Below are 23,014 nucleotides of genomic sequence, written 5' to 3'. Positions count from 1 at the left end.
CGCGACCGACATCGATCGAAGAGGCTCGATCGAAAAGCATCACTTAATTGTGAACAGAAGATTAGATCTCGCGATGGCCTCGCGGAAAGATGCCCTCCATGTCTCGAAGCTCGATGGGACGCCAAACTCTGCACTGTCGTGACGTCGCGTAGACTAACGGACCTCACGGCTCGATTGAGCTTGGCTCTCCTTTCCAGCGTGGATCTGATTCGGAAGTGCTACAAGCCGATGACAACGAGCGGCTTTCACCGACCGTGAAGCGGGGATCATGCATCAGTTTCGAAACATGAATAAATCGAAGCGATTACTGACTTCTTCCCTTCCGGTTTTCTAAGCGATCCGAATTCCGTTCCAGGTCATTATTCTTCGGAAGGGGAGGAATCGCTTTTTTTTTCGCTCGCTTGCCGGAACCGAAATTCCGAGTCGAGCTTGGAGGAAAAGAATCCATTGGAGACAATGAGTGGAGCATCCATCGATTCTAACCTCCCAAATAAATGAAGAAGTTCTTGGAATCGGATCATCAGAGCTTACCTGCTCGTTGTGCCAACGACACCTGATCGAATTATGCGTTCTGTCCCGGGCACCACGTTGGGAACATTGAGGATCTCGAAGCTATGAAAGACTGAGGAAAAGATGGAAGCCTGAAGTGATAGATTGTAAAAACAAATTGAGTTCTAGTGCGCTTGTCATCCCGACCAAATAGACTTCCCACGCCGACCTTCGTAAACTCAGTCTCGAAGCTAAATGACTTTATTGTTGTAGCGCCGGAATCTACGGAATCCGGGATGCCAGAGTGAGGCTTCGGAAAGAATTCCGAGACCCACTGCGGATTTCTTTGCTTGTAATCGAAAAAATTATCCAATGTCGTGTGGCTCTCGGCTCGAACTCGTCGAAAGGACGAGATCCTCGGCTAAACTGACAATAGAACAGCAATCCAAACAGCTCTCCGAGTCACCAGGACCGCAATGTCCATTACGACCACGGAGATGTCGCCTCGTCCTTGGGAGAAGTTTCAAAAAACAAAACTTCCTTGAAACTCGGGATGAATCCCTCAATGTTCGGCTTGCCGGGGTTCGATGAACCCGCGTTCATTGATAATTCATGAGACCAAAGACGTTCGTTACGTCGGTCGATGAAAGCCACGGCACGTTTCCGCGCCATGGGGCGAGACCCCGTAAGAAAAGGGGAGAATTTTCCCACAGACCACTTCGCATTAGCCGTATAAGACCTCATGAGTCGTGCGCGTGGAACGGAGAATCACAGTCGAATCAGCAACTTTCACTTGGAAAAATCATGCGCGTCTCTCGTGCTGTGTTCGTGAGCTGCGCGATACTAGTGGGCTGCGCAGAGGGCCAGGGAAGTCGGCCTTTGACCCAAGCGCTCCAAAGTTTGGGTTCCGGCATCTCATACGCGCTGCAGACTCCCGGCCAGGCGCTCGCTGCCTACTTCCCAGCCGGGCTCGGCGGGCTGTTCCCCTTCAGGTCGGTAGTCTCGGTGAATATGCAGAGTTTTCATATCAATACGCGTTGCCCGAGCGCTCCATTCATCTCGCACTGGGCGTTATTCTGAGTTTCGGAGAACAGCTCTGATTCGGCGGAACGATAAACGTTTCTTTTTCGAAAAATTCTTCAGTATCTCGAACCTGCCGTCGATGCCGCCGTTACAGCTACCGCAGAGAGTTCCACAGATAATGATGAACGGTGTACGGAACGCGACTCAGATTATTCGTGCCTCGCTGATGAGCCCCGTCGGAGGAACCGTCGCCGTCTTAGCCGCTCCTCTCGTCCCTCTTCTGGGGATGGGAGGACCGGCCAACATGGCTGGATTACATCATGCCATCCAGATGGGTTTCAATGAATATCGCAGGTGAGACCCGAATTCTCTCATGATAGCGAAATGCTCGACTGATTGGAATCTCAGATCGATGATTGAGGCGGTTTTTGGGCTCTCGTGGAAATCGATGGGATCGCTGGGTGACTCGGAAAGCTTCATTAGGACTTGATGTTCCAGCGCCCACGAACGTAAACGCCGAAGCATCTCCAGCTTGATCTCTCAACGGTACCATCGTAAACTTCGAGTGTAGACCTCCAGGCCGTAGGAACTCCTTGATGATCAATATATTTATGGTTTGATGCGCCATGATTCTCGAAATATCCCAAAACGAGCCGCTTGCGATATCTGGAGAGACCTTGTGTACCTTTCGCTCTTATCGCGGGCGTGAGAGAGACACTTGAACGAGATGCTCGAAAAAAAATCATCAAGGGTTTAGATTCAACAGTTAGGTTCCTTTATTGCTCAAATGTTTGGATAGTAACTTGCCTAATTAAAAAATTCTGTACAAAAATACAGGGATTTAAATATCGTTTCCTTCGAAATCCAAATTCTGTCCCATTCAATCTGTGGCATCAAGGCCCTCGATTACGCCTTGGGATCGAAGGACAATTAAAGATAGATCATTTATGATTAAACCAGGGCTTCTCAAGAGGATCCGGCTTTCCTCGAGTCAGGGAGGCTTTCTCGAACGATTTTCTCACAAATATGACCACATCCCGTCGGGCATTGGTCATGTTTCGAGAACCACTCCCTCAGATGATCCATGTGACCTCCGTGGGAGCAGCCCTGGCACCAAACGTACAGACCCTTGATGACCTCGTCACTGGAAACGATGAGATTCCAAATAAGCTTCGATGACATCAAACATCGGTATAAAATTATAGCCTCTCATTAAACCTTCCCCCACGGGCAAAGCCACGCCTCATGTTATCAATGGGCGGCGGAAGCAGAATGTCTCGCTCGCAAGTCCATTGTTTATGTTCTGGACCGGTGGTTTAATTTGTCCACTTATGAACTATGAATGTATGTTAGTCTACGAACCAAATAGAGCAGCGGGACGCGAAACGGGCGCAGTGCACGCAAAATCCTGCGGACGGTGCGCCGCGGAGAGGTCTGTCACAAATATCGCATGCCGCGTATATCTGCAGGAAGAATACGAATGACTTGCTTGCCGCCGATGACATTCACCGCTATATATGCTGTCAATCTGCTCCTAGAGGACTCACCAATGTGGATTGCTGATTCATAGTTCCTATACAATCGATGTCTGCTGACAACACGATGACTTGATTCGAAATATTCCAAAGCTCGAAATGGCTCAAGAGTTCTACCAGGGGCGGGAAGACAGTTAGAGCATTCCGTTAGGTTTGAAATAAGCACCTCACAGCTTGAATCGATCAATCATGAACGCCGGCTCCAGTCCCAGAACCCGATCCGGCGCGATTTTTCTGGAGTCCGGTAGACGATAGAACAACCACGAAACCCTCGGTTGAAACGAGGCGCCCAGAGAGAAAACGAATCCTCGTGAATCGACCATTGCTCACCGAGATAACTCGTGATCCAGATTGACCGTTCCTCGACTCGGACGGCGCTCTTGATCCTAGGTCCGAGGACTAGAGCCATGGAGACAGCGCTCTGGACGTCTCCTTGATCCACACATTGGCGTAACATTGACGCTATGATGCCGAGATCAACTTCGAGTTTCGTGGGCGGGACAGGAAGTGAGATCACCGTCAGGAACTGTCGATGGGAAAATCGGGCGCATCATCCACCAAGCTTTCCAATTGAAGGTAGCCACAGCACACCACTGTAGATGATATTCGATCAGGTTGCGCCGGAGTCCAGACGCAAGAGAATAATTAATCATTGTTCGCAAACCTTGCTCCGGGGTTGCGGATAGAAACTGCTGTGTATTTCTTGGGCTTCCTCAACTTCGTCTTCAGAGTAAACTTCGGAGTCAATGAAGTCGTCGTCGTCCTGAATGGATGATGATTGATTTCAGGCCAGGTCCGTCGCGACAGAAGCCCTCGCATTGCGATCAATGACAATAAGGAGCAGAGCAAACCTTGTCGCCTTCCTCGTCGTCGGATTCAGAGCCTCCGGTGCTTTCGCCTCCGTCCCTGGAGGCAGCCAGGAGCGACTTTACATCCTCCTCATCCTTCAGAGACGGGTGTCGAGATCTTGTTGAATTCGTTACTGAGTTGTGACGGCTCATTTCGTCTTGCGAAGCAGCTGGAAGGAGGCACCAATTTTTGAATTCCTTTGCACGCATCGGTCTCTTCCACATACTCTGCATCGCCTGGCCAAGGGGAGATTCTGCTGATGCTCCGAAACCTGCCCCAGTGGTAATCTTTTCCACCCTGTAACTCACCTTTCTCATCATTGAATGATCTCTGCATCACCGGGTCATTTCTCTTCAAATCGAGCTCGCCTTGTGCCGGGAATAAGGTTCTGAGAATTTTCCAGGTTTGAGAAACTTGTACCATGCCCGCGTCAGCTGCGACCTAGGGGGGGAAAAACATTAGGCTCCGCTGGGAGCTCGAGTCAAAGACAGAACACACTCCCCGAAGGACGGAAGCTCGGATAACTCGTTTACCTTGGCGTTGTGCTCACAAAGCTCCTGGAAAGGGGCCCCGAACAATCGGTAGGACCGAGCTAGTCGCAGGAACGAAGTGTGATAATCGTTTTCCTGACACATGTAACGGGACGGTTATTATTGACGGAAGGGAAGCCAAACGAATCCGGATTGAAACGGGAAAGGATACGAATGGGACTCCCGCGGGATCGAGGAGATACTCACGGGACCTAGGTCCTTGAAGACGGTGAGTTCGGAGCGACATGCGGACTGCACGTCCTCCGTGTTCGATTGAGGCACTCCTTTCCGTCCGTTACTGCCAACGTTGTAGGTCGACCTCTTCGTGCTTCCTGTTTTCAGCTTATCCCACACCGCGAGCGCAATGCTATCTTCCGCATTGAATCGATGAGCAACCTTCAAAAGGCGAAACACGATCAGGAAATCCCAACGCCTTCCATACGCTAGCGGATCCCAAATGCAGGATTCTTGGAATGATCCCATTCATCATTGATGAATGGAAACGAGCGGTTGAGAGAATCCTCCAGGCTCGGAAGAGAAATTCTGTCACCCTAACTGACCGGGTTGGCTTTGGTGGCTGGTTGGATCGCGTACTCGAATGACCGAAGGATCAACATGCTGTCCTTCCCAGTGCTTAGGAGTATTTCACCCTGACTCCGGAAAGCGCATCCGGTGACGACGTCCTTGTGCTCCTCGAAGTTGTAAGCGGCGAAATGAACCCGTCGCAGATCCCAAATGTTGACTTTATGCTCCAGAACCTGTGAATGAGCTCCGACTAAGTGATCAGTCTGATATGGTGGAGATATATGGTACCGTATTTCTTCTAATGAACGAGCACCCTTCGAGGAACGGGCGTCTCCCGAGGAAATCGAAAACAAAACAGGGACCTTCTAATGGACGGGAACCCTCAAATGAGGGAAAATCGTTGAAATCGAGCGAGATTCAAAACACTTCCATCAAACGGGCGCCTTCTAGAAGACGGACATTTCACCGAGGTATTGAAAGATAAACCGGCTTGCCCGTCAATCAGAGAAAATACGGTACGTATGTGTAGTATTTCTTGAGCCTCGAAAGCATCGAGGTCGAGAAGCCATTGGGTCAGAATGACAGACTTGAGAGGTTGATGCAAGTTGGTTGTGGTGATTCGGTCTCCATCGAATGTGAGCCACGGAGGCGATTGTGCCTGCGGATCGGCGAGAGATTAATTCAATCTGACCGTATTATTTTTTTTGCTCCGAACCAATGATCGCGATCGGCTCCTGGAGCCGGTCAGTTACCCAGATCGCGTACTCACTGAAGGAATGGGTGAGATTTGGGGCACTTTGCATGTTCCAAATCCGAATGGCCCTGTCCCTGCCTCCGGTGGCCAGTAGGTTGTCCACGGGATGCCAATCGCAGGTGAAAACCGGGCCGGAGTGAGCGGTGAATTGTCGGATGCAGCGATCGTTCCGTCGCAGATCCCAAATTTGGACCGTCCCGGTCTCTTGCGCGGCGGCAAACGAGTTCACCTGGGAAAGGTAGCGCGAAGCTTCAACTTCATTGTTCAGCGATGAAGTGTTGCGAGCGATTGATCCGCGCGGAGAGACGAGGAGTTCCAAAGATTGAAGACCAACAACGGTGCTGAATTACCTCGTGCGGCGAGAACTTGATGTCGCGAACGTGTTCGCCCGACGAGTGATAAGTACAAATTGCTTCCTTGCGACGGAGATCGAAGCATTTCATCGTCCCGTCCTGGAAGGGGAGTGGAAAAGGAGTTACAATCCCGAGCAATTCGGAGAAGTCTCGCCCATCCCCGACAGAACTTCAGGCACTCCCAATAGTCCCGTAGCAGCAAGGGCGCTCGCAATCGAGCTCACCTGGGATCCCGAGAGCAGCAGGTTGGCATCCTGGAAAACTACTCGGTTCACAGTTCGCTTGTGGTAAGCTAAAACAAGTTCTTGTTTGCATTTCGTCGACTTGTTGAGATCCCAGATGACGACGGCACCATTCGTCGCAGCTGTGGCGAGTACTGTCTCCAGGTCCGGATTCCAGACGACATCGGAACAAGAATAATTCAAATTGATGTTTTTCCCCACACGCAGATTGACCTGGAAGGTTTCAGATTGATGATCTCCGCGCTACCGCTGGAGAACGTGGCGTAGCGTGATCTGACGCCTTCGATTCGATTCGTTGGAAACCTCAGCTCACCTTCTCGGAGATCCTGTCTTGCTCATCGATATTGAATACTTTGAATACAGTTCTACCAGCGACTGCGCACAAGTGAGAATCTCTACTCAACGCCAGAGCATTGGCGGGCCCATCGAGGGCACACGTTGAGAATGGCATGGCGTCAACCTCGAGTTTTCCCTCCTTATCCTCAGAGAGGAGGAGACCTCCAGCGCCTCAGCAGTCTCCGGTGCGACTGGGTCTATAAGAACAAGTTCACGATCAATGGTTTCCTTGTCTCCCACTAGGAGGCTTCGAGAGCCCATCAGATTTCCATCTATTTCTGTGATCTCGAAACCTATGATTAGGACTTTATCCAATCTCCCCGACGCTGACAGATTCCGACGCTCGCGTAAATGTCACGTCGGAAAGATGTTCGGGTGCCCGACTGTGATCTACATATACGAGGCCGAATATATTTTCCCCGGACAATGAAATGAAGGGAGTTCAATTTCTTTATCGACTCACATGCCGCTCTGCCTAATCCATCACTTGGGACGGTTCACAAATATCTTCCGCAGATTCCGGGAAGCAGATGTCCCATGGACCCGGCTGTCAATTTCGAGGCTGAGAGTTTTCGGGTTCACGACATGACCCCAGTCTCACACCTCATGCCACAAGGTCAAATGTTTTCTGTTTTTTTTGGCAGCGACCGGGAATAGATGTTCGTCGAGCTCACATGTCCGACATATCTCCCTTCTGTCCACCGAAAATGGAGAGATGAGAGACCAGCGTTCACGAAGAGCCAGCGCTTCCCTCTGGCAAGTTGCTTGTTTACATTTTGGCAGACGACTTCAGGGTTCTCTCTCCGTACTCCCCTCACCCCTTTCTCGTCGAGAATCGCGCAAATCACGAAGAGGACTCGATTTATGGAAGAGCTTCGTATCCCATCTCATAGAGCAGCCATTTGGAACTGATTCAGCGTCGGGACAGAGCCATTTTGCTCCTCGGAAGCTCTGCGACTGTGTCGCTACAGACCTCGATCGAGAGGCGTCTCCACAAATTACGACATGTGGTCTCACGATCGAAGACGTCAATGATAGAGATAGACAACGCCTCATCCACTGGATAGAGCAATCGTAGAGCACATCGCTCAATAGCTGCCTTCCGAGTCTTCGCCACCAGGACTCAGAGTGGGACGTGTCAGGATATGGACTCGAGTCTGAGTTTGGCGCCAGCATGTCATTCGATCGCTTCTTTAGACTCCAGACGAGAGTCTGAAAGAGGCCATCCAAGTGGTTCCACGCTGCACTGCCTTCTTTGTTGAATGCCCCAGGACCCGGTCCCTCTGTGGAGTTTCACCGTGGAGCCAGTTTCTGCCCTCGGGGAGGGGGGATTCCGTCCGTGACAAGCAACCAGGTCTATCGGCAGAGGAAGTACTCGAGAATTCGTAAGAAAGACGGTCTGTCGGAGGCCAATACAAGAGAATCCCTCCCGAAGTCGAAGACGAACAGTTTTCGGCAGCTGGGACCGGGAGCTACAGAGGGACGGAAAGTTTGTACATGGCGTACAGCCGTAAGAGCCTTTCGATTTAAAGAAAAGTTCGAGCCCCCGTGATCTCGACGGGCAATTCGAACTGGCGCGCCGGTCTCGAGCGCCGTACTGCTGGAGCATCTGTGAACTGCTTTCGTGGAGAAGCGTCTGCTGTGTTTTTAAACATACGCGGCCCATCAGCTGTGGTAACCACCAGAGAGTGGGCTACTTTGTAAGCTAATCGGGAAAGGTTCCGCTCTCCGGAGCCGAGAATCGGCACAAACTATATCCCGTTACCACAATAAGTCACCGGTCGGTCGACGGCGTCGAGTAGGAACCCGATGCCGACGCCGCGGGAACCATCTGCCTTCTGAAACGCGAGCGCAAGGCGTCTGGTGGCTGAATCGATCGCGAGTCTCGCACCCTGTGGAGGGGACTACTCCTCGCTACTTCGACTTGCGAGCGATTCGGTGAATCTTCCGTCGATACGAGAACCCGGGACGAATGTCACACGCACCTAACGCGACGTCGGAAGCAGCGTGCAGGTGAAGGCGGCTAGCGGGGCCCCCGTGTGAGAATGGCTACCAGAACTAAGAAGGGGATCTTCGACGTTTTCCGGAAGCCTAGGGATGCCGCTGGTTCCATCGAGTCTCGACCGGCTTTTCAGTTCGAGCCCTCCGTATTCGAGGTGAGTCGACATCGATCGCGATTCGGATCAGTGCTCGAGGAAAGCGAAAGCCGACATATATCTCGGAAAAAAAAACGCATCAGCGTCAATCGACGCTCTGTTCCTGACGAGCTAAATCTTATGGATGCTGCGGGATTCCTTGCGGAAATCCCGTTGCGTCAGGAGGACAGTAAGAAGCTGAGTCGGCGGAAGAATCAGCGGAAACCGCTGCTGAGTGTTTCATTTTGTCGGAATAGCGAAGCGAGTGGTCACCGCTCAGCTATCCCCGTACCAGATCCAAGTCTGTCCCTCTCTCTTTAATATGATCCGATCTTGATCGGCGTAGAGGAAAGCTCGCCAGACCTCTGGCATGGGCTCAGAACGTAGGGATCCAGAGGGACGATCGCGTTCCTCCTTGCGGTGTCTGTCGTAATTATTTGAGGACGGACAGATCGCTGAGCCTCGGATAGAAATTTTCCGTGAACAACCACGGTGATACTAGCAGAGATCTGACGGGAATTTCCGAGTCTGTTCGTTTCCAAGGAAAAGGATTAGACTCTGGATTAGAACCCTATTCGACTGGGGGGCAGGAGGAGGAGATCCAGCAGAGCCCCGTCCTAGATGGGTTGGGCGTCGCTCCTCCGAGTCTCGGTACTGAGATGAATCCTTGGCTTTTCAGGGCTTGTCCTCGAAGAACGATATTCAGCTCCGAATCAGGACAATACGTGAAATAAAGGAGCACCTCAATGACTATCGTTTTGAAGCCGTGAGTATTCCTGAACATCCAGTAGCTCCAGTGATAGGGTCTTTCCCTTCTTCTCTCTTCTTCTTCGCTGAATTTAAGCCGCAGAAAATTGTATTCTCGCTTCCGCCTCGCATCCACTCTTCATTCACCTGGCGATAATGCGCGAACCCTTCGAGATCGATGCTGATTGGATTAGCGGAGAACACCATGTGGAACCTTCGACGGGATTTTATTCCATTCTTTAGGAGCAAGTCAGCACGTTGTATTCGTTGACGAATGATCTGCTATCGCCCGCCCAGAGCTTGAGTGTCCGAGAGGAGGTCCTGGATTTCTACTGCGTGGTCTCGAATACGCAGTTCGAGCAGTTGGGCCTAGCCAGGGTACATCTTTTCGGTCTAGTCGAATGGAAGTCCAGGGACAAGGATAAGGTAAACTATCTACAAGTTGGGGAGACGGTCTCTGATAGAAATTCGGAATACGATGGATTCCGCTCAGGGAGGAGTTCGAATAATCTTTCCAGGATATCGGTGGACGTCTGAAGTTGCTTCAGGCGTTGACAAAAGAAGGCAAATGCATCGCTCTCTTCGAGAGAGAGGCGCGTGAGTAAACTCGCTCGATAACAAGCCGGAGAGTTCCGTTACTCTCAGAGGAGCCGTATCGGAGATCGATCGTTCGATGTCCATCGAGTCGCGGTGATTGACTCGAAACCCATTCTGCTTTCAGCAAAATTCATTGCCAAATGGATGCACCAAGTTCTGCAGACTACCTTTGCACCAAGTTACCTGAAACTCGTTATAAACCTGGTCAAGTACAATTCGGCGTTCCTCGACAGGGACATCATACACAAGCTCATCGAGTGCGTACCTTTCGATTCCAAACGAGTTCGAGGCGACTCCATGCCGAGAGTGGCGATTGCGGAATCGCCATAAAGCCTCCGCGCTATCCGGATTCGTTCACTCAGCCATGAAATTCTTTTTCATCCACAGAGAAACGTGCATGCTCTGCTATTCCACCGCGTCAGAACAGAACATAAAACTGGCTCTAGAACTTCTGGATTGTCTCGTGAGCTACTCGCTTCTGAGAACGGAGGTCCTGGAATACATGGTTCCCACTGTTTGTCGAACAGTTCTCGTCGTACCGTGAGTTTCTCTGTCCCCTTTCCGCCCGGAATTCATCGCGCTCGGTCAGGCCGAGGCTCTTCGCGGAGCTGTCGAGCTCCAGAGTGGAGCTGAAACTGAAAATTTCTTTTCGCCCCCAGATTACAGAAGGCTTCTTTCCAATTAATGACTAAGTTACTCGGCACGCATCTTGGGAGAGCCGCTGTGGCCAAGATGTGTGAAATTCTCGAGGAACCCGAAAGGTGAGCGAAGCCTCATCGAAAGGAGACTCGACTTCATCAAAGCGCCGACCTCATTTTTTCTCTGGAGCGTCGAAATCTCATATTTTCTACCTATCCTGTGGTCTCTCTCGCCGTTCCTGGTCTGAGATTCATCGATTTGATTCCAGATTCAAAGACGCCAATCTCCCCCGAGGAGCCGTGATATTTTTAGGGTTTGCCATGAATCCCGCTCACCACGAGACTGTAGCCTGCGGCCACACGGCTAACCTTGTCGCCTTGAAAAAGGTTCGGATCGAATGCACCTCGTGTTGCCTGACAGGGAATTTGCTCGCGTCAGGCGCGCCCTTGGGATATTCAGGGCGGGGTGAAATTATATCGATTGGGCAGTAGGGATAGATGGCAGACGATTCGAGGGCATAGCGGCTAATCTGAGCTCGTTCACTGAAGGCGCTTTCGAGCGGAAAAGCTGTCATCGCTGCCGAGGTCAGCCGAACTCTATGCTCCTTGCTGACACAGACGGCCGAAGCAGGCCCGGACGATCGGGCCTACGAATCCGTTTTCGACTGGACCCTGATCCTCGACGTCGCCCATGGACTGATCGAGGTCGGTGATTCTCTCATTCGAAATATCTTTCCATCCGCCACCGATTCCCTTCGTGGCTGAATTCTCGCTCGGGACTGTTCCGTGCCCGCCTGAGACCTCTCCCTATTCCAGGTCCTGCCGAAGCTATCCGATAGCCAGTATGGAAACAAACCGGGAGACAGCGAGATTTGTGTAACGCTCATAACCGAGCTCTATCTCTTGCTTGAAACACTCGCCGATAAGGGCGTTATCTGTGGCACTGATAAGGAGCGGCTCTTTGAGCTCGTTGAGAAATCACCCCATCACCAGCGATCGGTGGGTTCTGACGTGATCGATACACCTAGCCTCAGTGACTCGAGGAAAAAATTAAAGGAAATTGTGCACGAGTCGACGTGCGAAGAGGAGGCTCAAACCAGCTCCGCTTCCAGGAAGTTTCGCTAACCCGTTTATTGGATTACCGCGCGGCCGACGTAAAGCGACATCCGAGTGATTGGCTCGCGCGACTCGGGGCCCTCATGGAAACGTTTTATAACAACGGGCCGCAGACGCTTCGACTGAAAGCGCTTTCGGTTCTGAAAGACATCATTACGTCGTTCGGAACTTTCTACGATGAGGAAATCTGCGAGCATATCATCGTACCGTACCTGGGTAAATCTTCGAGGCCGACTCGAGATGAGAATTTTCATTGATGCTGTTATGAAATAGCCTGGCGTCCGAACATTTTTCTCTCTTGAAAAGTTTCCATTGAGAACGAAGAAAACTCTCTCTCGATCCCCCAGGAAAAGTTGCTGAAGAGCGAGACCACATTGTGGGCAAGGAAGCCATCAGTACGATCTCAACCCTTTGCTTGAAACTTCCGAACCCGGGGAAGAGAACGAAAGAGGCCTGCGTCGAGATATTGGAAACGGTGGGTTTCCCCAAGAGAGCTCCCCCAGTGTAGACGTTTTGCGATACACGCCAAGAGGGATGAGCTCGACGGAGATTCCCATCGATGACATCTCACGCTTACTATTGCAGGTTTTGAATACTTTACAAGTGCAACTATCGGCGGTTGCGATCGAATGCCTTGTGGATGTTTTCCGCAATGAGCTGAACTCTTCAACGCCTCACACTCTCCAGCGAATCGTCGAAAAACTCGTTTCGTGGATAAATCGACAGGTTCGTAAAATGCTCCTGGAGCTCAAGGGATTTGCGGTGCCTGCGGGCGGCCATAACCCACTCAAGTTTCGATGTGATGAAGACAGCAAACCCCTAAATTACAGTACTGCCCGCCTCCCGGCGAGGGCGCCTCTCCATTGGACACGACGGTTGCGGTGAAAAGCCGGCAGCTGATCATGGAGTTACTCTTATCATTCCGAATGAATTCGAGGGGTCAATTGTGCATTGAAGTCATTAAGGACAACGACGAGGGTTCCACAGTCGTGTAAGTGAGGAATAATTGCCTCTGAGAGAAAATCTCATCCGTATAGCTCGCGGATATCGGGGTCGCAAGTCGCCGGCTTGAGGGAAAAATTAAAGGAAATTGTGCATGAGTACAACTCACTTTGCGTTGAGTTGTACCCGGAAAAATCTCTATGAAAAACTCTCAATGAGACCCCCATGCCGAGAGAAGTAGGGGGGAGACTACACCAAGTCAGATCTCCATGGATATTTTTCTGGATACCACTCAGGGCTGCTCATATTCACATTCGTGGATCGGAAAAACTAGAGAGGAGTGGAAATTCGTGAGATAGAGAGGATGACCGTCATTTCCGACCGTCGTAGGTGTTCGCCGTTTGTTTTTGTGATGAATCCCAACACTTCCTACATCGAGCATCTGAATCAGCAAGGAGTCGATGTCGTCGTGGTCAACATTAGCAACGTTCCACCGGTCATCACGGCCTTTATCGAGGTACAGATGTCTCATCTCTGTAGTGCCCCCCCGAAATCGCTCATGTCAGTTTTGATGGAACGGTCAGCGTTCCGCTCTCCCTTGATTCCGCTCCCCTTGTAATCTGAAGCTAACTCGATATTGCAGTCTGAAACCAACTGGCGGTTGTTCATGTCCATGACCGATCGGCTGTCCAGATTCCTCCAGGACCGGCCTGTGATGCTGCTCGGTGGACATCAGTCTATTGGAAAGTGAGTGATTCGATACGCACAGGGTCCTCAGCTCGAACGGACAGTCTACCGTCGGGAATGATTCCCGAGTCAGTCTCGTGCGGGCAGATCGAATCTTCCCGACTAATCGCTCTTACCCTCCCCCAGGTACTGCAATCTCCTTTGCTCGATGGTAGCGGATCAGACTCGTTTCAAAGTACTCGCGAATTCCGAAGTCGCCGACTTCAAGCATGAGAACCAGGACGCTCCGCGGACGAGTCAAGTAACATTCAGTGATCTCCAGCAAAAAGTATGGGTCTCCTATGGCAGGTCTCGAGCTTATTGAGTGTCGCGATTAGACTCCTGGAGGAGTTCGATGATTTTTCCGGAGCTCGGTGCCGACCCCCTCGTTCCCTTTCCAGGTTCTTCCTATACTGGTGGTCTTCCCCATTCACCGAAACGAGCTACAATCCAACGTTCAAACAAAACTCGTCGGCACCCTCGTCCAGGGCATGTCGTCGAAAGCCGCGCCCCAATGCATCCGTAGTTTGACCTTGGTGCTTCTCCAACTACAAGACCAGATGTACCGTAAATGCGAAATAGTTTTGAACAAGCTGGCAAAAGTTTCTGACACCAAGGCTGTGGCACTGCCGGTACTGGATTTTCTGTCCTGTCTGATAACTCTGCCGGAAATTTTCTCCTCCTTCACGAAAGAAAACTACAACAAGGTAGGGAAGGGATCCCTCACATTTCGCTTGACCATCTATGCATCGCGCCATATCGCGCATCTATCGCGGATTGAATTCTTTTCTGAGTGACAAGTCATCAATCGACCGCAGGTCTTCGCCATCGCTCTGCCGTACACGAACAGCGTACGGTTCTCGCGATACGTAGTGGCCTTAGCCCACCATGTCATCGCTCTCTGGTTCCTGAAATGCAGAGCAGAGTTCCGACCGGAGTTCGCTCAGTTCATCATGAAACGGCTCCGCAATCACAGCAGGTAATTTTTGATGAGCGATCTCGAACTTCGGCATCGATGCAGCGGATTCTGCCATTACGGCTTTCCCACAGAACCATCAACTTGGACAGTGCGTCGACGTCGTCTTTCGAGCCGATGCAGAGAAGTCGCAGCGGAAGTTTGAACGAGCGAAAAGCCGCCAACATGGGTGGTCAGAGGGACAGATCCGAGCTCGGTGCGCTGCCTCAGGCCGGCTCCGGTGCCGTTCAATTGCAGGAAGAACTCGTGGAGGCTGCCGATGACTTCCTGAATCAGTACTCACAGGGTGAGGAGCCCGGAAGTCTCTTGACAGTCTAGCGATCTGATTACGGGGAGAGCATTCGTTGCAAAAAAGTCTTTGGCTCGTCTGGAATGGGATATTTTATTTCATTTTGAATTCACCCGTACTTGCAGGTGCCTGCTCGTTGCAGCCGAGGAAAAGCGCAGCTGAGCATTTCTTGGTGAACGGAGGCCAGAGCATCACATGGGTCGCCGGTAATAAGGTGAGCCGCCGATTCACAGAGGTAGAAAATTAAAGGGGAGCATCGAACGAGGAAGAAATCCCAGAGAGCAATGAATGAGTGTCCTTCAGGTTCTCACCATCACGACATCGGGCTGCGTGACGAATATCTCGGCGAGTTCTGGCGGAGTTTGCGACCGGTGTCTGAAACTGTGCAAGTCGACTCATTGTGGTGGGCAGAACACCCTCAGCCAGAGCTCGTCGGAGAACCTGGCCCCGTCGTCGGGCAACCTATCCCCGAGCCCCGGGGCGAACGGCGCGGAATCCTCCAGTAAGAAGTCACTGAAAAGCCTCGGATCTGAGTTAGCTCCGCGCTCAATGAGCGTTGCGTCGAGAGATGAGCTCGGAATAGGCAGGGGAGCTAAGGCATCGGAGCAGATCAAGTGTAGCTCGGACGAGCACATCTATCAGCACACCAGTCAGCCGGTGAGTCCGAATGGAAGTATCTCGCATCTGGACCAGACCCCAGAATCATTGAGTACGATCGATCCGCTTCCCATTCCAGCCGGCCGTACATGCCTACAGTGCTCAGGGTATCTCAGCTGGATCTTCAGAAAGTGTTCTCGCAGTAAGTGATTTTCCTTCGCTTTCACGGCCTTCTTCTGAACAGAATTCCCTCCGAGTATTTGAATTATGGCAAAGCTGTACGCTTAACAAATGCAATGTCTTCACAGTCAAGTTCCTCCGGATCGGCGAATTCAGATGGTGGAATGGTTCTCCATCGAGTTTGTAATTGCTGGTGTCGGAATTGGGCTGAGGTAACTGTGCGAAGACCCTCTGGAGTAACGTCTTGGACTTTGAGATTGCAAAACGATCTGTTTTCGACCATGCCTCTCCACGTAAGACATTCTTCTCAGCTACCATATCGAAAGGTGCCTAGGGTTCCCTGCGGATCGGGAGATTTTCATTTCGGAGCTCAACTGACCCGACCGAATTTCGGGAGTCAATTATCAATACGCGGGACTCCTCGTTTCAGGATGTTGCTATTCCGGATATAACATCCATCTTTGTGAACCTTTCTGCGACTATGAGGCAATCCGAGACCGAGAGCGAAGCTGGTTCCCGAAAAGAGGAGCCATCGACCCCTCCGGTCAGGAAATCCGCTCCGTCATCTCCAACTGAGCCATCCCCCAAGCCTCTGATACAGCGATCCGTTTCCATGACGGAGAAAGAACGTCAAGGAAGCAAAAAGTCGCCACGGATAGAGTGAGTCCACTTCCGTGTAGAAATAGCACTGGATATCTAAACGGATTTCTCGAATACGACGGTTATGGGGCAGTCTTCGTTTGACTTGGTGAGCGGCGGGCTGACCGTTCATTTCTGCTTCCAGGAAAATCGCTTCCATACCAGAAGAGCCAAAGTCGAGGAGGGCGGCCCAGAACATCACCTTCTCCCCAGATTCCCAGCTCGAGTCTTCGGATCGCTTCGGGTTCCGGGACCGGGCTCAGACGATATCCGTCATGACACCGACGAGACAGAGCAACGAATTTTTCCCCTGGAAAGATGAAGTCGCCTATTCTGGTGAGTCACCACACGCTCGAATAGTTCGCGTGAAGAGATTCCTGATATCTAAGGCCTCGGTTCCCCCAACAGATCGAGCCTGTTTGTCGCCGATGTTCCTCTTCAATCGGCTTTTTGCTGAAGAACCGGTCCGAGGAATGGACGGAGCTCCGACGAAACACTTTAGTCAGATGCAGCCGCTCTTGGTGACGTTCCCCCCCCCCCTCTCTTCCCGAGGACCCCTCCTCTGGTATCGATGCGCTTCCATTATGAAGAAAGCCGCATTGGTTTATGCGAATACTCGAAATTCTTGCGAATTCCAGATCCCTCCGAACGCCGACGAGTACAACAACTCTCTCGAGGTGCTCGATCGAACCCTCGCCTATGAGACCCACAAAATCGGCATTGTTTACGTTGACGCGGATCAGGAGGCGGAACCGGCCATGCTGTCCAACGTATTCGGCAGTCGGAGGTAGCGTAATTGAAAATCTCGATTGGTTTTCGGGAATGTCGATGCGCTCCCGGATCAGACTCCTCGTCTTGAGGTCCAACAGCGCTCTTTGAACCCGTTTCACGAAGCTCGACGCCTTCTAGGTACATGAAGTTCCTGCAAGGTCTCGGAACGTACGTCTGTCTGAAGGATATCGACGGCGCATCGATATACAATGGGGGTCTGGACACGAAATGGGGTGAAGATGGCAGCTTCTCTATAGCTTGGCATGACGACGTGATGCAGGTTATGTTCCACGTTGCCACCCTCATGCCGACCAAGAAGTCCGACCCCCATTGCGCTGAAAAGAAGAAACACATCGGCAACGACTACGTTGTCATAGTTTACAACAACTCGGGCAGCGAATACGTCCCTCCAGCCAGGGTGAGTCGACGGCCGGTCTTCTCTCCTTTCGGGACTCTGTTCCGCCGCGTTCGGAACTGACACTTTCCCTTTCGGATCCACAGTCACAGTTTCTACATGCGTGCATCATCATCACTCCTCAGTGCCAGAATACGTCGGTAGTCCGGGTGTGGCTCCGCAAGGAGTTACAAGCTGAGGTTCGTGAGTTTTCCTTAGATTTTTCCTCTGCGAATCAGAATCGCGGGCGATCTAACATTCGTGTATTCATCGCTTCCCCAGATCGGAGCAGACGAGGAGGTCACGCGGGGATGCGCCATCCACGACGAGGCTCTCCCGAAGTATGCCAGACAGCTCGCCCTGCACATGAACGTGAGTTTCCGTGGCACAATTCAATCCTTCCCGTCTGAGACTACAGAGGTAGAAATTCCAAGATTCGAAATTCAATTTATAAACTTTGATTGAATGGAAATCGCATTCCAGATCGCTTCCACTATCCATCGGAGCGGAGAGACCTACGTCAATAACTGGTTGGAGCGACTGAGAATTATCAAACGACTACGGAGTCGGCTGCAGAAACGAGCTGCACTGGAAGCGCCCTCGAGTCTTTCGCACGCGTCGATGAACAGCAACACCATTCTCTAGTTTATTCAAATGACGTTGATATATGGAATCGACATGCCCCGACGAATGTCGTTCTTCGCTTAGATTCTTCACATGCCGCCTCAGATGACATGGCACTGGCCGCGCGCCCAACAGTGTGTCATCGAAGAAAGTCCCCTCCTGATCTAGTGATCATTTATGTATTTATTGTTAGTGCTCAACAAAAATAAATTCCGGACCGTATCAGTTCATCGACAACTAGTCGGAGCCATTTTTCTATCGAGGTCTAGGAATTGGGGATAGCGAGCGGGGGGATCCGTAGAGAAAATGAGAGGAACGGAACGGATTTCGGACTACAATAGTGACTAATTGGCTCGACCCATGTGTGTCCGTCAACTTGATTGGAGACTGTCCATCACAGTTCACATCCTTCATCCATCATCGAGACAGTCTTTCGGTATGGACTATGGGATGGAGCCTCGACCTAGGAGTCTCTCATCGCCCGGACGTTGAGCTACGTAATTGGGTCGACTATCGTCCGGGTGGAATCTCTCCTTGGAGGGGGAAACTCCAAGGTTCACGGTAGAGGTCCCCTGGACTCGCGAAGGTCCGTCTTTTATGACAAATCTGACCTTGCGAGTTCAAGTATTTTGAGTATATCGCAGTCAAACTGGAGAATTATCGCTACGCAAGTGAAAGATGTCCCAAGGAAAGTGAACGTGGTGGCTTTCTGAGTGATGAAACTCTCGGAGATTAGCAATGCATCGAAATAATCGTGATATTTGAGAATTCTCCGGACCTCCATCAAAGCTTTCTGCCGAGCACCGTCCCACGATCTGCGAGGCTGATCGAGGAAACGCTCAAGATTGAGGGATTCAGCGATGATATCCGAACCGACCTTCGTCGTGCCGTAGGTCTGGATAATCTGGAAGGATAAGCTGAAGAAGAAAGCGGAGTTCAGCCACAAAGCCAAGTTATGTTCTGTTCCCCACAATATTACGGCACCGATACGCAGCGTCATAAGAGTGAATAGTTTACAGTAGTAAACGAGGAAAAAATTGCCGAAAATGCTGTTCAGCCGCGCAATCGTATTCCGTATGGACTGCTTCGCGGCGGTGATGCGGATGATGGATTCTTCGTTGAAAGGGCTCGCGCGCACCATGGCAGAGAGTTCCCGCAGCTGTCCGAGAACTACGGTTTGACATTCCATGTACATGGCGAAGGCGGCCATCTGACCTTGCCACACGTAAATTCCGCACATGTAGCCAGTGATGATCAGCCGCGATCTTTCCCTGACGAAAGCGTCCGCTGCTAGATACAGATCGATAGCGAACGAAGGCACGTTGCATAAAATCGCTCTGAGAAAGCAATCGCCATCGAAGTCGGTCGGGAAGAATTCAGATCGAAATAGAATCTCTGAAAGTTCCTCCTCGTGCATACTCAACACAACCACACCGATGAAAATCGTGAAATACGACGCGATGTTGTAGAAAAGCCGCACGAAGTCCAGCAAGGAGGCTTTGTCGTCAACGTAGTCGTAGAGTGCGAGAGAGCTGCCTGTGACGTAAACGCCGAAAGACGCGAGCACGAGAAGTCGAATGAGGACCAACAACGCACAGCTACTCCAAGAATTCCGTTGACTATCCGCGAAGCGATGAAGCTGTTTGGCTTGGATTCTGATTCCGAAGAGAGTATACATTCGACAGAATGCTTCCAGAGCAAATTTATCTCTACCTGGCGCCATCTCCTTCGTGCATCTCAGCGAGAGACGGCACAATGGGTGGACCGGAGCGCGACCCTATGCCGTCGTGAGCGAGGGCGGGTATCCCCCAGGCATACCCATCTCCTCACGGATTCTATTGTTTCCGTATCGAGCTGAGGTTTCCTCATACGCTCAGATTTCGACAAGCCCCATGGGCGCACCGATGAGAAACGACGCTGGAGCGCCCCTACGGTAGAGTTGAGAAAAATTCAGAACCCAACCGTGTTGTAGCCTACTGATTCAGTCGCTCTGCTGCGAAATCCAAGGAAGGGAGCGAAACCAAAAAAAAACTCTCAGTGCTTAATAGTAAACGAACACAATATATTCTCCCGAACCGATATGTCTTGACAGACTTTTTGAATTATCGGGTTAGAAAGCCGGTTATAGTAACGAAGACACAAAGTTACATCGGCCGAGAAAAGCGAGTTGTAAAATGATTTCGAGGAGCATCCGAGTCTCTGCGAGTCGATGATGTGGGGAAAAACCAGCTGCTCCGACCAGTTGCAGCTCGTATCCAAAATCTATTGAACTTATTCACTGATTCATCACCAATCCGCGCTGACGGACTACGATCATCGCAGAACGAAGCTGCGAGTATGTCGCACGGTGTTGCAAAAATGACGGGAGCATGAGGTCCTCGGGGGAATCCTAGGAGCCTTCAATCGGCTGAACTGTAGCTGCTGCAGTCGCTTTGGGGATCTGGAATGAGAAGTTTTGTGAAGCTCTCTCATGAAAGTGAAGCCTCGACTGATCGTCTTCGGTTCGAGCGATTCTTGCGTTTGGCTGGGATCCGCTCCAGATCAGTTGACCGTTGACTGTCTGAGCTCACCTATCAGGAAGTTGAGCATCGAACCTGTTGACGACTTTCGCCTGCGAACTCTCTTCACCCGATTCCTGAGAAGGGCCATCATCTCATCCTTCGCGACTTGCGAAGTGTTTCTCGTCTTGACCGTGATTTTTTCTTCTGGACTCCTCTCGTCCGCGTCGGACTCTGTACTTTGACTGAGGTCAGCCGACCCGGCTGACGCCCTCCTGTTTCTGCCAGCGGCTAGACTCTCCCTTGTAATGACAAAACTTCTTTCCTTTCTCTTCTCCGATCCCCCGTCGTTTACTACTTCATCCAGGACCTTGATCTCGACTTGAGGAGAATTGAAGAGAAATCATTAGCATAAACCTGAATAATCACGATTCCCGCAACTTGCAAGAGATCAGGATCGGGAGAGTCCTATCCCAAAATGAGCATGATCATCCGCGTGAACTCACTCGAATCGATCTCCCATTCGCTCCCAGCAGATTCAGGCGTCTGACTCAGGTGCACGAAGAAAGAAGCTGCAATTGATTCGATGGTGAGGATGACCACCAATTTCAGGAACCGGGATAGAGTCCCGTTCCGGAGGTTCTGATCGGGCCCCTTCGGGACCGTAGGTCGACTTACCGGGAAGCTGCCTGAATCGATCTGAAAAGAGAATGTGTGAAACGGAAACCTGATAGTGTGTCACCCCTGAGAGGAATGCGCATGCTTGTCGTTGTGTGAAATGAACTTTTCGGCTCACCGATCAATTTTCCCGCTTGTCCCGATTTCTTGCTTTTCCGAATTTGAACCCGGTGAGGACGATATTCGATCCAAGATCCCGTGCGACTTCCGCGGGACTCATCTTCTGAAACATTGAACGAGAGGGGTTGCCGTGCCTTCGAATGTCTAGTCCGTGTCCTCGAAAACATGTTCGCCACCTACGATTCTTCAGATCCTTCCAGGTGACGAACTTCCTCGCTTTCTTGACCGATGATCGCGAGTCCGCTGCGGAAGCTTTGAGGCTCACGGATCGAGGCCTGTCTGCGGGTGGAATCCCATAAAAAAATTACCTCAGCAGTATCCAACAGTTCTCTCGGCCCACTTGAATGCTCCACGTTTTCCCTTTGTGCGATCAGATGTCAAGCTCCCTCTTCCATAGGACCGAGATACGAGAGGAATATACGGTGTTCACCATGGAAAGCTCACGAAAATAAGCGATGGCAAGGATAATCTCTACAAGTCGGAAGAATCTCTAGGAATGGATGATGGGTGGACCTACCGCTGCCGCTCGAGTCCTCGTCATGACGACGTTTACGGTAAACTGGTCCCGAGCAAAAAGACATACCGGCGGTCTACGAATCTGACATGGGAGAGAGAAATCATCAGTTGAATCTTAATGCGGGATTGGCGAGCATCGGGAGAGATATCGGGTGGCCTGGTGATGTTCTGAAGGGGAGAAAAGGGAAGGATTCCTAACTTTTTTTGGGTAGCACAAGGGAGCGGCAAATCCGAGATCACGATTGAAAAGGACGCACAACGTTTTGCCCGATACGCGCGTGAATGTCAGCTCGATCGTAAATTGTCCGAACCTGCATCTGCGTACGAGTCGTCGGGGGAACATTCCCTACGGGAGATGGCCAACAGCTCAAGATCTCTTTCAATAATATTCCGAATGTCGAAGACCCTCTACGAGACCAAAGATTTTTTTCTTACGCGGAACTCTCTGCGAGGCGGGGGGATTCGATCCACTATCCTTAAGTGCTTCGAGAAGAATGAAATCGCTGCATTGCCGCGAGCAGGGGCCTGATGTTACAGAAGGAATATGAAGCATTCGAAAAACGCGTTCGTGTTCCCGGCATTCTGCAGCTCAAGTTCATCCGAAATCGCCTAATACAAGTATGCTGTGGATATCGTATCCTCTCATTTTTGAAGAGCAGTCTCTGATGGAGTAGTAGTGTGGCACGTTTTGGGGGCTTGTAATACATAAAGGTGCAGTCGCGAACTTACGAGCGGTCTCAAATAAATAGGCACCTCCTCGAGCCGGAACATTGGTATCCCTCTTCGGAACACTGATGAGAAAGATCCCCGAGGACGGTATCGATGGACTATTCCGTCTGTTCGACGAATCCCGAGGCATGAGCATTCAGGAAAAAACTCGCTCTGTCCTCATCTTGGAGAGACAAAATCTAGAAAAGTAGTCTCGATCACACGAGCAGTCTCTAGCGAAGGGAAAACCTATAGGGACTCGAAAAATAGACGGGCCTGCTCATCAATTCTCAATATTCACGGTACTCATGATGATTCTCATGAGCAGAGCTGGGCTTTTGAGGCAAAATGCCTGAAATGCCCGAAAATGCCTTTCCTCTCCGAGATTCCTCCTTAGTGCCTATAATCAATTTTCGAAAGGCATTTTGCCCAAGTTGCTTCTTTCTCGTCTCATTGCCGTCCCTCCGATGGCCTCTGGGTGCAACCA

The 23,014-nt window shown here is 51.1% G+C and overlaps 3 protein-coding genes across 3 annotated transcripts; 1 reads left to right on the top strand and 2 right to left on the bottom strand.

The window, feature by feature from the left end:
* Positions 1-2,269: 2,269 nt before the first annotated feature.
* On the bottom strand, positions 2,270-6,751 carry Wdr24 (WD repeat domain 24). Its single transcript, XM_029110523.1, has 15 exons — positions 6,614-6,751; positions 6,283-6,513; positions 6,056-6,157; positions 5,721-5,934; positions 5,539-5,609; positions 4,987-5,184; positions 4,619-4,822; positions 4,430-4,516; positions 4,205-4,337; positions 3,899-4,065; positions 3,712-3,810; positions 3,378-3,573; positions 3,060-3,160; positions 2,875-2,975; positions 2,270-2,656 (listed from the first exon to the last, which is right to left on the bottom strand). Exons 1-15 carry the CDS (start codon positions 6,749-6,751, stop codon positions 2,479-2,481), a joined length of 2,220 nt encoding a protein of 739 aa, XP_028966356.1. The 3' UTR covers positions 2,270-2,478.
* Positions 6,752-8,681: 1,930 nt separating this feature from the next.
* gig (TSC complex subunit tuberin) lies at positions 8,682-18,193 on the top strand. Its single transcript, XM_018638186.2, has 32 exons — positions 8,682-8,792; positions 9,451-9,537; positions 9,762-9,944; positions 10,037-10,115; positions 10,240-10,372; positions 10,503-10,655; positions 10,775-10,876; positions 11,023-11,140; positions 11,303-11,458; positions 11,570-11,752; positions 11,866-12,085; positions 12,217-12,344; positions 12,455-12,595; positions 12,700-12,858; positions 13,167-13,328; positions 13,455-13,558; positions 13,685-13,826; positions 13,939-14,244; positions 14,356-14,516; positions 14,606-14,799; positions 14,928-15,016; positions 15,106-15,478; positions 15,531-15,601; positions 15,708-15,872; positions 16,010-16,239; positions 16,364-16,554; positions 16,627-16,739; positions 16,857-17,005; positions 17,128-17,407; positions 17,491-17,583; positions 17,666-17,755; positions 17,867-18,193. The coding sequence occupies exons 1-32, from the start codon at positions 8,682-8,684 to the stop codon at positions 18,026-18,028; spliced, it is 5,028 nt and encodes a 1,675-aa protein (XP_018493702.2). The 3' UTR covers positions 18,029-18,193.
* Positions 18,194-20,055: 1,862 nt separating this feature from the next.
* On the bottom strand, positions 20,056-22,103 carry LOC100904600 (uncharacterized). The gene is made up of 8 exons (XM_003739993.1): positions 22,019-22,103; positions 21,821-21,901; positions 21,484-21,582; positions 21,302-21,406; positions 21,184-21,204; positions 21,012-21,077; positions 20,578-20,886; positions 20,056-20,447 (listed from the first exon to the last, which is right to left on the bottom strand). The coding sequence occupies exons 2-8, from the start codon at positions 21,882-21,884 to the stop codon at positions 20,407-20,409; spliced, it is 705 nt and encodes a 234-aa protein (XP_003740041.1). The 5' UTR covers positions 21,885-21,901; positions 22,019-22,103; the 3' UTR covers positions 20,056-20,406.
* Between the last annotated feature and the right edge of the window lie 911 nt (positions 22,104-23,014).

The sequence above is a fragment of the Galendromus occidentalis genome, unplaced genomic scaffold (assembly GCF_000255335.2).
Source record: "Galendromus occidentalis unplaced genomic scaffold, Mocc_1.1 scf7180000076694, whole genome shotgun sequence".
Taxonomy (NCBI): Eukaryota; Metazoa; Arthropoda; class Arachnida; order Mesostigmata; family Phytoseiidae; genus Galendromus; species Galendromus occidentalis.
Note: the sequence above shows the minus strand (reverse complement) of the source record. Positions and strands in the feature narration are given on the sequence as shown.

What these genes read in the sequence shown, in the direction of transcription:
- Wdr24 (XM_029110523.1), bottom strand. Translation starts at nt 6,751, where the DNA reads ATGCCATTCTCAACGTGTGCCCTCGATGGGCCCGCCAATGCTCTGGCG. An exon ending in TGCTGCTCTCGGGATCCCAG is followed by an intron (nt 6,158 to 6,282) that starts GTGAGCTCGATT and finishes CTCCCCTTCCAG; the next exon opens with GACGGGACGATGAAATGCTT. An exon ending in TCAAGTTCTCGCCGCACGAG is followed by an intron (nt 5,935 to 6,055) that starts GTAATTCAGCAC and finishes TACCTTTCCCAG; the next exon opens with GTGAACTCGTTTGCCGCCGC.
- gig (XM_018638186.2), top strand. Translation starts at nt 8,682, where the DNA reads ATGGCTACCAGAACTAAGAAGGGGATCTTCGACGTTTTCCGGAAGCCT. An exon ending in TATCATCGTACCGTACCTGG is followed by an intron (nt 12,086 to 12,216) that starts GTAAATCTTCGA and finishes TCGATCCCCCAG; the next exon opens with GAAAAGTTGCTGAAGAGCGA. An exon ending in AGATGAAGTCGCCTATTCTG is followed by an intron (nt 16,555 to 16,626) that starts GTGAGTCACCAC and finishes TTCCCCCAACAG; the next exon opens with ATCGAGCCTGTTTGTCGCCG.
- LOC100904600 (XM_003739993.1), bottom strand. Translation starts at nt 21,884, where the DNA reads ATGTCTTTTTGCTCGGGACCAGTTTACCGTAAACGTCGTCATGACGAG. An exon ending in ACAAGCGGGAAAATTGATCG is followed by an intron (nt 21,205 to 21,301) that starts GTGAGCCGAAAA and finishes TTCTCTTTTCAG; the next exon opens with ATCGATTCAGGCAGCTTCCC. An exon ending in CGAATGGGAGATCGATTCGA is followed by an intron (nt 20,887 to 21,011) that starts GTGAGTTCACGC and finishes ATTCTCCTCAAG; the next exon opens with TCGAGATCAAGGTCCTGGAT.